The sequence below is a fragment of the Podarcis liolepis genome (assembly GCF_965112155.1).
Source record: "Podarcis liolepis genome assembly, chromosome: 8".
In the NCBI taxonomy this organism is placed as follows: domain Eukaryota; kingdom Metazoa; phylum Chordata; class Lepidosauria; order Squamata; family Lacertidae; genus Podarcis; species Podarcis liolepis.
This window is the reverse complement of record NC_139560.1, coordinates 49,442,860-49,458,217: the sequence shown is the minus strand read 5'-3', so window position 1 is coordinate 49,458,217 and position 15,358 is coordinate 49,442,860. Positions and strand designations below refer to the sequence as shown.

Genomic DNA, 15,358 nt, shown 5'->3' with positions numbered 1-15,358 from the left:
AATACAGATTACATTTAAAAAAATCTGAGTTCTTAATGCATTCTGTGCATTCTGAACGCAATCTGTGAGCCCAAAAGAGACGAACGTGATAAAGTGTGACAAAGAGGAAAGTGAGACAAAGAGGAAAGTGAAGTGGTAGTAGAAGGTGCAAAGGGCAAAGAAAGTGACTTTCATGGAAATGACATTGTGTGGTGAGTTCGGCTGATAGGAAAGTGAAACAGGGCAAATGAGGAAAAGACAGTGTGAAGTAACGAGGTGGGACATACAGGCAACAACTGTTTTGTGCAGGGGTTACGTTTAGTGTTTGAAACTCCCATTGTTCTAGGCGCATTTTGTGACGGAATTTCATTAGCGCGAACAGTTTCTAAGTTCTGGGTGCAGTACTGTGCCTAAGATTTCAGATTAAAACTGCAGAGTGGAAGGAAAGGAGGAGCTTTTTCTGGCTCCCCACTTCCAGCTACTCCCTGAAGACTGGAGAAGAGACCCTGTTAAGAATGTTTGGGGGGTGGGCAAGGGAAGGACTAGACTATGTGAAAAATGAGTCTGCTCTGCCCTGCTATGTCCCTTCCCACCACCCCTTTCCTGGCCACTTCCAGGTTGTGGTGATGCACACGTGTGTGGTCGCGCACATATTGGAGAAGCGTAAAATGGTTGTTGCCTTACTAAGTGAGGGATTTAACTGAAATTTAGCAGGGAGAATTAGGGAAATTCTGGGTCATTTTGCATGTCGTGCTTCTGTTTCTTTTCTCAAGTGTAAAATGCCATTTTGAAGAACTTTTGCCAGATAATGAAATTTTACCAAATGATATTTAAAATGATATAGAACATATTAGCTATATATGAAAATGAAAAATGAGTCTACAGGCTCGCATTTTCATTGAATGACCCAACTCATATGTAGATCAGATGATTCAAGTGAGGCAAGCTATAGAGATCAAATCCCATATACATGCATCTTATACTAAAAGTCATCAGTATCTAGAAAACAATGACTCAGTTTCAGTTGATTAGCACTGAAGCTAAGACAAGGTTGGTGAATGGTTCTATGGCATAAAATGCAAATATAGGGAATTCAAACATCATGTGAATCAGATCCCAGTAATGCAAGCCTTCCATTCTATATCATTGTTGCAGTGCCCCCTGCAGTGCTCAGTCTGGGCGAACCAGTTGCGCTCCCCTAAACTACCCCTGGTAACTTCTCAGCTGCTACTCATCCTCTCCTTTACCATGGAATGAGAAGGAGGCTGGCAGGTAGTGGCCTAGCATTAGCTCACCTCACATGAGTAGTTTCTCTCTGCTCCCTTACCTGCTTTAGCTTTTCCTGTGCTCTTTGTCCTGCCCAGTGTAGTTGCACTCTGCCCACAGTAGTCTACTTGTTTTTACCAACAATGCAAGACCAAGTAATATGAACTAAGCAAAAGTAAAGTTCATGACATTTTGTATTTACAGAAGAGGAATCCCAAAAAGATGAAGAAGAATCCCAAAAGGATGAAGTGGAGCAACTGGAGGGAGAGGAGGAAAGAGGGGAGGAGGAGGAGGAGGAGGAGGAAGAAGAAGATGTAATGAAGGTCCTGGGAAACCTGGTGATGGCTATGTTCATTAAATACTGGATTTATGTCTGTGGAGGAATGTTCTTTTTTGTCAGCTTTGAAGGGAAAATTGTCATGTACAAAATCATCTATATGATGCTCTTCTTGTTCTGTGTAGTCCTATATCAGGTAAGTTAAACAAAATGTAGGGTTTTTTCAGCTTGTTACTTTTTAATTAATGTATCCAGGGTATATGTTTAATTACCCTTACTATATTTTTAAAACAGCAATTGTTTGTCCTAAGCAATAGGATTGGATTAGAAATAATTTAAGTCCTATAGTGTGAATTACTCCTTAGTTTGGATTTAACCATCTCTTCAGTGTTTTTGTGATTCCAAGAGTAAGGGTACAGCACAAGACAATGGCAAGCACACATTTTCTAACCACCAAGAGCCTATCAGCTCTGGAGTTTGTTGGCCATTAGGGTGTAAGCTGCCTCATACATTCTCCTGGCACCTGTAGATTTTCCTGGGTCTGGTGGCAATGAGAGACATTGTCTTATACCACCCCCCCCACCAGATGTGACCCTCTATTAGCTGCCCCTCTTAATTATTTTACATCAAAGTCAGTTTTTACAGAGTGATGCCACTCCCCGTGCTTTCCTGCAGTAGTGAGGTTACGTAGGAATGTCAGCAAAACAATACAGAATTCAGTAGAAAAACATGTGAGTCCTAATCAAGGGAGTTTATAAAGGTTCAGCAACATGTCCTTTGCATACAATCTGTTTAGCTCTCAGACAATGTCTTATGCCAAATCTCCCCTATTAGCAATGCTTAACTCCAGTTCCTCTTTTATGAACTATGTTCTCCATGCCCCTTCTTGCCTAGACCGTGTCTACTTGACAGTGTCCTTGGCAGTTAACATAAACTGGGGCGCATCACCTACTGAAGGTGACATCTGAAAACCTAACCTATTGACAAAGTCGATGAAGTTTGTTTACCAAACTCTGTATAAAGAACTTTTGGCAGACTGTAGCTATGCACTCATTCACATATTCTAGTATAGGCTTAGCCTTCAATGGGATAGAGACAGATTTCTTAGATTACTGCTTCATAGTGTTGTAACTGAAAAATAGTCATAGTTCTTCAGATCTCTTTTTTCTAGATATAAAAATTTAATAAACTTGCTAGTTCCTTATCTACTAAAAGAAGGTAATAGATCAGAGTAACTTAAAAGATAAAAATTTAAAATTCTGTGAATATATATATATATATATATATATATATATATATATATATTAAAATAGATTACTGAAACACCAACCATAGCCAAGAGAAGCTCTTGCATTGGTGGTTAGAAAGAACAGGAAGTGGTTTGATGGGCCTTCCTGGGCAGATAATTCTGAGTGCCCCCATGGAAATAATCTTCTCCAAATGCTAACCAATTTCATGTCAAGCAAAAGTTTTTCAAGAAGTTTTTCTTCTCTCTCTCTCTCTCTCCCCTTTCTACTCACCTATACAGCAATTAAAATGGTGCATAGTGGAGTTCAGGAGGGTTACTGCATGCAGGGAGCATTAACTATGCTACTTTAAAGACCAGACAAATTGCAACTAGTTTCACAGTCTTGGCAGTTTTCATTTAGTGCAGGAAAAGTTAATTATGACCCTTCAGAATTTGGGCTACAGCTTCCATTACCTCTGAGCACTGGCCATGTTGACTAGCGCTGATGAGAATTGCGATCCAACTAAACCGTGTATTCCCTATGCCTAGTTTAGTGTCATATTTATCACTGCAGTTAATAATTGCCTTAACAGGCCTTCATATGCCAGGCAAACAAGAGGCAGACCACAGCCCTTCAAACAATATTATCGACCTCCTCAGTAAACAAGAAATCCAACGAAATTGCCATGTTCAAATTGAATAGAATATAAGCAATTATGTTTATAAAAAGCTAACAATTTGCTTTACAACATGAATTTCTGGTTCCCAGGTGCACTATGAATGGTGGCGGCGAATTTTGAAATATTTTTGGATGTCAGTGGTGGTTTACACGATGCTAGTACTTGTTTTTATCTACACATATCAGTTTAAATCATTTCCTGGGTTGTGGAAAAACATGACAGGGATGAATGAGAAACAGTGAGTATTTTCTGCTAACATAGTCTCACCTTCTATTAACAAATACATTATGGATTTGGGTGTTGCCAGTCCTGCACAGAAGTCCCACTGATATGAATGCAGGTTAAACCGGATGGTGATGGATTTTTCTTATTCATGCTATCTGTTCAACCACACATATGAGATGTCTGCAGACCAATATTTGCTTTATATTTTATTTTAATTTAAAGCATTTCTTAACTGCTTAATATTTTAAAGATCTCTTAAGCAGTGTCCACTATGCACAATGTGAAAACAAAAATATAGCTATCATTCTAATCCTAGCCCTAAAGTGGAGAAGTCCCATGTTATGCACGTGAATCAAAGTTGGGAAGAACAGTGTTTCCTTTGTGAAGTTGGCTGCTTGTTTTCCTCTCAGCCATATTTATTTAATTTTTCCTTAGCTTTATCTCCCTTTTCTTTCTTTTTCTCAGCATCCATTGGCTACAGTTTTGTTCATTTTTCTGCATCATAAAAACAATGCTGTATCACTGTTACCTAATTTTGAGTGGCTCATGGATGATCATTTTAAAAGTGCTGTAGTTGTGGGGCTTAGCTTCCTAGCTGATTGTATTTTATTCATTACACTGTATTGTATTTCAAGACAAGCTTTCTTTCCACATGATGGTAACATACAAACAATAGATTACCATGCACAATAGACTTCATATCTGCCAGCACTGGGAGGAAACAAACCATGATCCTTGGCTTAACATAGGGATAGTGATAAGCCAAGGTTAGTTATTAGCTTGCCAGTTGTGGTTTCTTTACGCAAACCTCACATCCTGGCTGGGTGGGTGCACTTCATTCAGACACAGTAAGCCATGGTTTTAATCTTATCATGATCTTCAAAGGTAGCCACTGTGATTCCAAATGTAATGTTTGATGTTGTAAGCTGCCCAGATTACTTCTCTTGTTGTTTGACCTATGAATAGAAATTTATTTAAACTTATCTGGCTGCTCTAGCAGATTAATATATTTGTCTGGATAAATTAGTTAGATGTTCCAGAATTACAACTTACTTTCTCTTTAAAAAAAAAAAGTTAGAATGCATGATTGCATAATGCAGAGGTTTTCAATCTTTTTGAGTCCACGGCTCCCTTGACCAACTACATTCTTTCTGCGGTACCCCTGTGGGGCGCAGGAGCCCAGTTATGTCACCCCTTGCCTGCAGAGCCCGCAGCCCCTCACCCCTTTTTGAACACCCTACCTTGTGGAGTGTTTCCTCATTCTCATCTCCCCACTCCTTGGGAGTCCTCTGGGCAGCCACCGCCACTGCTCCTGGTCTCTGAACTACCCCTCTGGCCCAAAGAGAGGTGCCTCCTCACACTGCCCCACAGGGGCCTGGGAAGAGGATGCCCCCAGTGTTAGTGGCCCAAAGGAGGCTGGCTGAAGGTGAACATGAGGCCAACATCTTACCTTGGGTGGCAGCAACAGGCACTGCCAGAACTGCATGGTGGAAAGGCTCCCCTTCAGTGCCGGGCACTCAGCTCCCAGGCAGGCCTTGCACACAGTAAGCACAGGAAAGGCCAGCGTGGTGCCTGCCTGCCTGCCCAGCCTCCCATTTGTCCATTCCAAACAGCAAGGGCTGGTGGGCTGGCTGGCTGGGCCCTCTCATGCACTTGCCTGCTTACTCTCCAAGGCCGTCTCAGCTCCGGGCACCCAGCACCTGCTGGCCAGCCCCAGAGGCATAATTCACCTGCAGAGCTCATAGCCAGAGCTGCTGCAACAAACAGCTGTGCAAGCTTCTGAAGGGGGGGGGCAAAGATGTGACAGGGCATCAGAGGAGGGAGGGAAAGAAAGAGGGACAGAGGCCAGTGTTGCCTGCAGCACCCTGACCATCATTCAAGGCACCCCAGAGTGCCACTGCACACTGGTTGAAAACCACTGGCATAATGCATTTTAAGAACCAGAAAGTAAAGTTCTTTTTGCAAGCCTCTTGTCGCTATAATAGATATGAATGAATGAATGATTGAATTATTCTGGCCATAGACCAATACAGTGGATATGTGTATTATTAGTTTTCTGTTGTATGTGGAACTAGTATGATTCCCAAAACTGCACCAAATAGTCTTTATAGCTGCTCTGTTTTACAACCAGCTAAGAATGTGCTTTCTGCCAAATATTAAACATTGTCAAATTCATCCTGACCATTAACTTAGCTGTATCTTGTACTGCTTTATATTTCAGACTAGAAGATCTTGGCTTAAAGCAGTTTTCTGTAGCAGAGTTGTTTACCCGCATCTTTATTCCAACCTCCTTTTTGTTAGTGTGTATTTTACACCTACATTATTTCCATGACCGTTTCCTTGAACTCACGGATTTGAAAGCCATAATCAGCAAACAGGATAGTGCCATTTACAGGTAAAGCAAGCAGAGAAATGTTATTTCTTTCAGTGTCACCAGGTTCTCAGCTTCTACTTCCCCAACCACCATATGGTTATATATAGCTCTGATGTCTAAGCATGAACCTTATGTTGAAAGCTAAGCTGGCTTGCAGTCACCAAGAAATTGGACTTCTGTTGGCACAACTCACATACTTTTTAATAGATCCTTTCTGTTTGGTTATGCTACTTAGATAATGTTTTATCGTTTGGTATTGAGTGGGGAGACATCAAACAGGATTGTTAAGGAGGTTGGCCCTTTTAATCCAAGTAGCTGGAAGTCTAGTGGTACAATGGGAACCTATATGCTGACAAGTGTTTGTTACTGAATGTTTTGTAATAATCCTTCAATAATCTTACTATTTCATTGGGACTGTTGGCAATATGTTCTTCCTCTGGTAAGACAGCTATGTTCCTTCATTCCTGTTTAACACTATTCTTTTCTCTCTCTTTCTCTAACTAATTTTCCTGCTGCCATCCCATGCATTCTTGTGCTTTCATCTCTCTCACCAAAGCCATGCCAAAGTCAATGGTCGTGTTTATCTAATAATAAATAGGTGGGTATTCCAATCTTTCCTTTCCTAACAAAATGTTTCTTTTACTTGCTTGCTTACATTTTCACTCAGAAGTGAGGGCGGGGGCAGTGGCGGAGAGGAATATCAGGCTATATATTAACCTCAAATAAAACAATCGTAGTGCTCAATTTTTCCAATGAACAAAGAGCTTATTGGTCAGCACAGTGGAGTTCTAACTCTGAGAGTTCTCCCATTTTTAAAAGCTGCGAGTACAATGATTCACTTTAAATGTTATCCAAGTTGAAAAAAAGTTCAATCAATTTTATTTGCATCTAGACATGTAAAGCACAATTCTCTGAGTAAACTAGTTCATCAGCACACATAAGTGTCTGTGCACACTTTTGTTCATCTCAGTTTGCACCAGACTTCAGTGAGCCCTTAAAACAGTGCTGGTGATGGGCTCCTGGCCAATGTAAACCTGGCTCCCCATGTTTCTATCCCTGCATCCCCCAGCCCCAGCATTGTTGCAGCATGTGCTACTGCCACCCACCATTTACCTCCACTTGTCCACACACAAGAGAGGTGGACAAGTAGATTTGAAAACTATAGTAAATGATAGCAAGACATTAAATGAGACACTCCTCTTTTATCAAAGACTGCAATTTCCAGAGTAGTTTAGCAATCCTTCTTCCCAGACAGCTCTGGAAATTGTAGCTCTAGGAGAAGAATAGAGGCAGCCTAATAACTCTCAGCACCCTTAACAAACTACAGCTCTTAGAATTCTTTGGAGGAATCCATAACTATTAAAAGTAATAGCATAGTGCTTTAAGTTGTCCTAATACAATGTGAAGAAGCAATGAGAAGTATCAGGTTTGGTATGGGCATCTAGGAATTTGTTTAATGCTGAATGATTCCTGTTTGGGGTAATTCGGGAAATGGACCTTGAGATCCAGCAGGTGCATTATACAGTGATCCAGCAGGTGCATTATACACTAGCTGTAATCTCCAGTCATCCCCCTCTAGCTAGTGTTTGGAAGCAACAGTAGGCAGGGTTCTAGAAAATAGATAGTTGGTTGCACTCCTGCATGTGTCTTGTCCACACCTCGAAGCCCCAATGATAATAATGGATCCCAAACAATATGACATGATGGTGTGCTAGACACCTCATTAGACAGCTGAGTGTAAAGATTGGAGCAAAAGCAAGTGACTTTATCTTCAAGGTGCCTAGTAAATTTGTCGCAGCAGGCCTGTGTGGGTATGAGAATTAGGAAGTGGTGTTCCTTTGTATACAATGGCATCTCAGGAACCTGAAAAAAACCTGCTGGTTATGGATGCAAGTCTCTTCTAAATAAAAGTGACATTGATCAGTAGAGCACAGTATGGTGGGCTGATACTCATATCTGAATAAAATACTTTTAATATCCATGTCATAATCAGACATGAATTGGAAAACTTGAAAATTGTTGAACATATGTTGACAGCTACTTTAGGACAGCATTTTTATTGCTAATGGTTTGGCTCATATATAGAACAGATGGAGGTTTTTTCCCTTCTATAATTTGCATAGTAATTGTACAGATTTGCTGAAACTTCTTTGTATGCCAATTACCTTGCTTAGTTATATGCCTCCTTCCCATTGCAATACCTCTAACCCATGGCCCCCTCCCACTGCTCTGAATGTTAGGGACCCTCCAAAGTGGAATTCAACGTGACTGAAAAGATTGTTGTTGAAAAGGAAAATTAGCAAACCCCGTCCCCTTTAGAGTAGAAGTGTTTTGGGGGCATTTTTTACTTTTTGGATATCAGCCTGTATTCTTAATATCTCTCATCATGATAATTGGTCAGAGATAGAAGAAAGAGAAGCTTGTACTTCTAAGGGAAATACATATAATTATGAATTATTAATACTTCAGAACTCTGTTACAACTCATATATATAAAATTACAAATGCAAGGATAGAAAATCATTCAAAGAGTGGTTCTTTAAACATCTGCTTTCTTAAACCATCTTTACTCTGTCAAATATTTTATGTGTTGCATTCAAGAGAAAATGATGTTATATCTTGGCTACAAGAGTGCATCAAAGCAACACCATTATGATAAGCTTACCCTAGCAATACTGAAGAATTGTGGAAGGCAGGAAGGGGACAGTTATCATGAAATATCAAGTGTAAAATCTCTTATGAACTGAACCTGACTTTCTCTGAATTTGTACTTGGTACCAGCATTTTCATATGCCAGTTTCTCCTCTCCCCCATTCCTACACTTTCATATGCTCACTAAGTTGCTGAAGAAAAAATGATGGTCAGGGTTTAGGCTGTCTGTTAGTCGTTCCTGCAGATGTAAGATCTTGGAAGTGTATGTTCACACACACATATATAAACACACACAAACTGAACCAAAGGCAGCATCTTCTAAGCAGTTCCTCACTCTGCACGGTGAGTACTTCTAAGCATTGCTTGAGTCTGCTTTGCTGACTCTGGGAAATGTAATACTTTATAAGCCTCCTGGCTTATTTTCTGTGATTAAGAAACTGCAGTTGACAGACTTCCTGTCGACAGTGGAGGGGTCAAGGATTTCCAGAATCATTTATTGTAGGAGGGAAGATTCCTTGTTTTGGTTTGGTTTTTGGAAACGCAGCTGCTGTCTCTTCTCTACCACCCCACCCCACAACTTTTGAATTTAGGAAAAGGGGTAGGAGGGAAACTAGTAAATGAGTGACAGTGAAGGAGATCTCCCAGGTTGGGTTTTCCAAACTTTGGGGGGATTTGGAGGGGGAAATCCAGATTTTTATTGAGAATTCTTGAGAAAGGTTTGGAAAGACCTGGCTCATTTTGAATTGAGATAGGTGGACTTCACCTGATGCAGTGCTGAAAATTTTTCCAGGTGTTTTTTTTAAAAAAACTGTCGACCATCAATTAATGAGAAAATAAATTGCATTTAAAAATTATGTAACTAGGGGAAGAGATGAGAGAGGTTCGGTGAAATGCTCACAGGTTGGGTCTGGGTTTTTGCTTACCTTAATTTTGAGAGGGCCAGTGGATTATGTGAGTGTCCTTTCTTTCTACAATGCATCTCCCTGGCAGGTTGCAGCTTTTCCAAGTGCCTGTGTTTCCTTCAAAAACACCATGATGTCCTCAACTGGGCTTTCCTGTAAGTGTGGGAAGCTGAGCGGGCTGTTGACAGTGCTCCTAACAGTTGTTTGTTGTTGATTTTTAAATGGCATGTGTGTTTGCTTGGTGTAGTTTTTTGTTTTTGTTTTAATGGTCAAAACGACATCTCTTAAAAACAAAGGCAGTGAGCGCACCAATCCAGGGGCACTTGGTAGCCAACCTTCCCGGCTTCCCGCACTTTAATTAAAGCTCAGGGGAAGGCGTTGTAAGGTAACTCCTCCCATGGTGCTTTTTCAGATCAGGAAACGCAGGCAGCCAGGGATGCTCCAGAGCACTGGAGAAGTCTTTAATGGAAAGGAAATTGCACACACCACTCTCGAATATCTCACAAGGATAAGGTAAGCTCAATCCCACAGCCAACAAAATTATAAAGACATTTTAAAGGACTCTGAGAATGAGACCGGGTAAGAAAGGTTTTGAGAAGGTGGAGGATAGTCTAGTCTCTCCTAACCAGCTCCAACAGAAAATAGTGCATTCCACACTTTAGACAGTAAGCAAGCTACATAAAACAGTCCCTTAAATTATTTATATTTCACTAAATTTACTTAGGTCTACCTCCTTGTTGGATACTGTTAATGTGACAGAGGTTTTGCCTTGGAGCCTAGCACTCTGTTGTTTCTCAATCATTTCATACAAAGCAAACTGCCGGTGGTTGTGGTAGATGGGACATATGAGGTCTTTAGGGGCAAGGATGTTGCTTCATCAGTGTGCTGCAATCTCTGAAGTTCCTAGCTCAGGAGATTTGGTGTGTCTCTGATTCTGTTGTTCCTTGGTTGCTGGGCTCTAGCTCAGTGTTGGGACCCAGATCTGGTAATTCTGTGAGTGGTCCTACTGACTTAGCAAACCCCTTATCCTCCTGGGTCAGTGTCCAAGCCATTGTTGGTAGTCTGGACAACAGTGCTCTCGATAAATCCAGGTCACTAGCACTTGTATTTTACATCTTGCTAGATCAGTGCAACAGCTTTTGCTTAGTAATTACAACCCTTTCTGGTGTGTATGTGTGTGTGTGTGTGTGTGTGTGCACGCGTGTTCCTCTGAAATTAAGATATTTACATAATATTTACTTAAGTAGGCAGTGTGGTTAGCCTGTTGTTCTCTAGGATCCTGAGCACATGTGACAGTAAGTGGCACAGAAATCAGTCAATTGCTTTTGTGTAACATCAAAGTGTGACCTTTAGAATATTGACAGTGCCAACTTTTGGAATTAGGAGAACTGGGAAAAGAAGTCACCAAGCCATTATGAGCTACTCATGACATTCTGGCCCAGCTCATAATAGGCTTTCTATGGCACCCCATTCTCTGCCTTCAGACAGTCTTTTCATTTCTGGCCCTACCATTCTTACAGAGAAGGGAGGTCCAATGGGAGGAAAGGCCAACAGCAGCAACAAATGGGTCAACATTAAGAACTGAAGACTCATGCACAGTTTTGCCTATGGGAAACCTGAGCAATGGTGTTTTCAGTACCTTTCTGGCCCATCCTTTGATCTAGGAACCCTTGGGAATCCTTCCCAAGGTCTCTGGGGCACACTGAATAATATTTAGCAGGTATTTTTTATCTCTCTTGAAAATAGTTGTCATAGAAAATTACTTTTATGAGAATGATTACAAAAATTCTGAATACATTATATGATCTTATGTACCTTGAAAAGCTGAATAAAATTCATAAATAGAGATAAATTTAATGTCTTGATTCAAGTCTTACACTAGTTCATTATTTGAAAGGCATCTTGTGTTCATTTATAGCTATGTTGCAAATTTAAAGTATACTGTTCATGTTTTAGTATTAGCATTTAAATATAATGGTTAAATGATTTGGTATTTTTGAAATAAGTAAAAAAAATTCAACAACATGCTAATTTTGCAATGAAAGACAACTTTGGCTCCCTAAATAAAGCTCAACAACTCTGGCAATGGGTAGATCACTGCCAGTTTTTTAGTACTGTGAGTAGATCGCAGACTCTTGGAAGTTGGATGCCCCAATATATATCATATCCAAGGATTTGTCTGATCCTGGCTGCCTTAGCCCATTTACTTATTTTTGGCATTGAGTTGTCCTGAGTCTTTCATAAGGTATGTAGGCAGCAGAGTAAAATATCAAGGGATATCTTTAACTCTAAAGGACTCTGTAGTTGAGCTGAAAGGACACCCAAGCTTTCTTTTAGAAAGAGAAACTAATAGTACAACATCACCTTCCTGACTGAAATATCTTCAAACTGAGGTTTGGATCAGGGACCAATTGGCTGTCATCTGTATGGCAAGTTTACTATACTTACTAACATAAAAATAAAATGTTTTCCTTACCTTTATGTAACGCTGAAACTAGACCGCCAATCCCATTTTCTTAGGGAAGAAGGTAAATTTGATCACAAGTAGTGTTTACCAGAATGCACCTCCAAAATACTTTATAGCTTACTAGTAAACATTTCCATTTTCCACATCAGTAGAAACACCTTCAATTGGTGTTTCCTGTTTTCAACTCTTTATATTGATTTTTAACCATAGAATTCTTGAAAGCGTTGCTGAGACGATGTGAAGAGCTGGTTCAAGATTATATGCTACCTGAATTTTGAACTGAATAAACAGATTTGCTTACTTGCAAATGGATAATTTTGCCATTTGAATCTTTTGTTTTTTTTACATCTTTTGTTTTTTACAAATATGTAAATATATTCAGAGTCAGACTAGTGTAACTTATTTGAAAGAATTTGCTTGCATAATGTAAGAATGGTGAATGAAAAGTTTCTTTGAAAATGTAGTAAGCACTTTCCATCTTGTTAGAAGCACTCTTTTAATGCCAGGATGGCATGCTCCTGGCATCTGAAAGCTGACACAGATGGATTAAGAGAATGCTAGTGAGTTATATGGCATGATGTCTTTATCTCTGACCTTCTTCTGTAACTCCTCTGTTCTCATTTCCTTTTTTTCTTTCTGTTTCAATTACTTTGAGCAGCATCAAGAAAAAATTACCAATCCGCCAAAATGAGTAAGTCCCCATGTGAAGTCATGAAATGCTTGCTGTTAAAACATGTCATTTCATGCTTCTACATCTTAAACTTTGACCATTTTTTCCTCTGCGGGGGAAATGTCAAGTTTAGGTGGCAATATCACTAATTACTAAAGCAAATAATTAGCGTCAAAGTGACAGATAATTGCTTCTATGGTATGATACCATGTGGAGTTTCCTAAACAGTGTTTGACCCATTTATTCATGTGCTCCTTGTTTGTTTTGCTGTATGAAATCAGAAGATTGTTTCTTGTATTGCAACTGCTTGGTTTGTTGACATGCCTACTTTATCTACCAATAGGCTGGTTCATCAAGATGGAAGCCTGCCTGATATCACAATGATGAATTTAAATGCCAGTTTTGGAAAGGAACAGGAGAACATTTTACGAGAGCAGGAAAATGTGTTACAAGAGCAGGAAAAAAATGAGCAGGAAAACGTTTTACAAGAGCAAGAAAACATTTTACAAGGGCCGGAAAAAATGTTCCAAGAGCAGGAACACATGTTCCAAGAACCAGAACAACGCATAATGGAAAGGAGGGAGAAAAGAGATAAGGAAGAAGGGCATGAAAAAGAAGAGGAGGAAGTGGATGAGGAGGAAGAAGAAGATGATGATGATGATGAATCAGAGACAGAAGATATATCAGGTAGTCTGTGCAGAGAATCTCAACTTGGTCTATTTTGTTTTACTTTTGATTGAAGGTGATTCACCTGGGATACATGTAATTCATTCCCTCTATTTCTTATTTAAGTGTTCTGATGCTCACAGACTATACAAATGGGGAGAGGGGAAAATAAGCAGACTTGAGTTCACCCTGACATTTGCAGGTGCTCAAGAAGTCTTTAAAAAAAACCTTGAGAGGGAGACAAAACAACATTAGAGACCTGTAAGGACTCAAAGGTTATCCCAACATGATTAAGTTGTGTTGAAACTTGGCTCAATATACTTTGGTTCCTAGTGCCTTTTTCATTGCAGGAGTGAATGGCAACTCTTCAAACCTACGTCTTGTCTTATGCTCTGGAATTCTGTTTCTGAGGAATGTCAACTGCATTCTGTCATAAAATTAGGAATAAACACATTTGGCAGGAAAAATTGACACTTTGGGGACTTCAAATGACTTCAAATGAATCTCAATCACATTTTCCGTTAATTAAGAATTATAGCTGGTTTTAATAGTGTTTTATTCTGAGGAAGAAAAGTTATATTCAGAGGGAAAAATTGCCTCCCCCTTTATATTTCCAACAGAAGATAAAAGTAGCCCTGTTCACAAAGCCAAAAATAAGTTTCATCATTATGTTTGACTTGTCTTTGCAGATTTAAGAAACAAATGGCATTTGGTAATTGATCGCCTCACCGTACTTTTCTTGAAATTTCTTGAATGCTTTCATAAACTGCAAGTTTTTGTGTGGTGGCTTTTGGAACTGCACATTATCAAAATTGTCTCATCATATATTATCTGGGTCACAGTCAAAGAGGCAAGTAAATAATGCATGTGTCATCAGTTTCTCTTTCAGTATCAACTGAATTCAAAAACAAGGATGTTTTTGAATTTCTGAAATGTTGGTTTGGTTGGTTTATTAGACGTGTATTCCTCCTGTCCACTAAATGATGTAAAACACTAGGCTTGTCCCTAAAAGGTGCATATGAAACATCATTCAAACTTCAAAACTATATTTGATATTTTGAAGTTTTGCATGCGAATTGAAATTCAGTTTGTTCCAGCTCTATCCGATTCAGTAAACCAAGCTACCAAATTGCTTAACTACTTTAATATACTATTGCAAAAATCCACCCCTTCCCCTAATCATCTTAGCCCAAACTTGGTCTTGTGCTCTTGCCATGGCCACCCTTTGACTACTGCACCTTTTCCCTTGCTTTCCTTTCTTGCATCTTAGCAACGCTGAGCTTTTACCCCAAAATGCTGTTGATCACATAGAACATTCCCTTCAACATCCAGCACAAGTAGCTTGTCCTTACTTTGGAAAGCTTTCCGCACCCTTTCTCATCTTTATCTTTATGCTACTGTTTCACATTAAACCCCAGCCTATAATTCCTGATTCTTCCAAGACCACCACCCTTAGCTGATTAACTCTCCTGCTATCTTAAACATTTCAATGCTCTCTCTTTTGCTGCTTCCTTATGCTTTGAATTCCTTTTCAGAATGTTTTAGCACAAGGTAGCATAATAAAACTTCTCAAATTGTTGTCAAGTAATTAATATGTTTTCTCATTTTGTGCTTACAGGTTTCCCTCCTTAACTATGTGTTTGTGATTGCCTGGGCTTTTGCTTTGCCATATTCTCAGTTCCGCCCACTGGCATCCAGTGTCTGCACTGTTTGGACCTGTGTGATTATCATCTGCAAAATGTTGTATCAGCTTGGAACTATTAACCCTGAAATGTTTTCTGTCAACTGTACAATGGCAAGTAGTAGCTATCTAATATTTAAAAAGTAAAATAGAGTTGTTTAAAATAAATAATTTAGCAATTTGTGGATATTGTGGATCAACAAGGATGGAGACAGGCCCTTTCTCACGTGAGAAGTTAGTCAAGTTATTCCCCCCAAATCAGGAAATATCTCAGTGAATTTCTGAATCAATC

General features: G+C 39.6%; 1 protein-coding gene across 6 annotated transcripts in view; it reads left to right on the top strand.

Moving 5' to 3' along the window:
• Window positions 1–15,358, top strand: part of PIEZO2 (piezo type mechanosensitive ion channel component 2) — a 199,457-nt gene that overhangs the window by 137,892 nt on the left and 46,207 nt on the right. For 3 of the 6 annotated variants that reach the window (XM_083518444.1, XM_083518447.1, XM_083518442.1), the window contains exons 15-21: window positions 1,450–1,718; window positions 3,520–3,668; window positions 5,877–6,050; window positions 6,586–6,627; window positions 13,063–13,406; window positions 14,075–14,235; window positions 15,004–15,180. In XM_083518444.1, the coding sequence (XP_083374570.1) occupies window positions 1,450–1,718; window positions 3,520–3,668; window positions 5,877–6,050; window positions 6,586–6,627; window positions 13,063–13,406; window positions 14,075–14,235; window positions 15,004–15,180 (1,316 nt within the window). The remainder of the gene's footprint in view (window positions 1–1,449; window positions 1,719–3,519; window positions 3,669–5,876; window positions 6,051–6,585; window positions 6,628–13,062; window positions 13,407–14,074; window positions 14,236–15,003; window positions 15,181–15,358) is intronic. The other 3 variants (XM_083518446.1, XM_083518445.1, XM_083518443.1) reach the window with 1 other exon arrangement.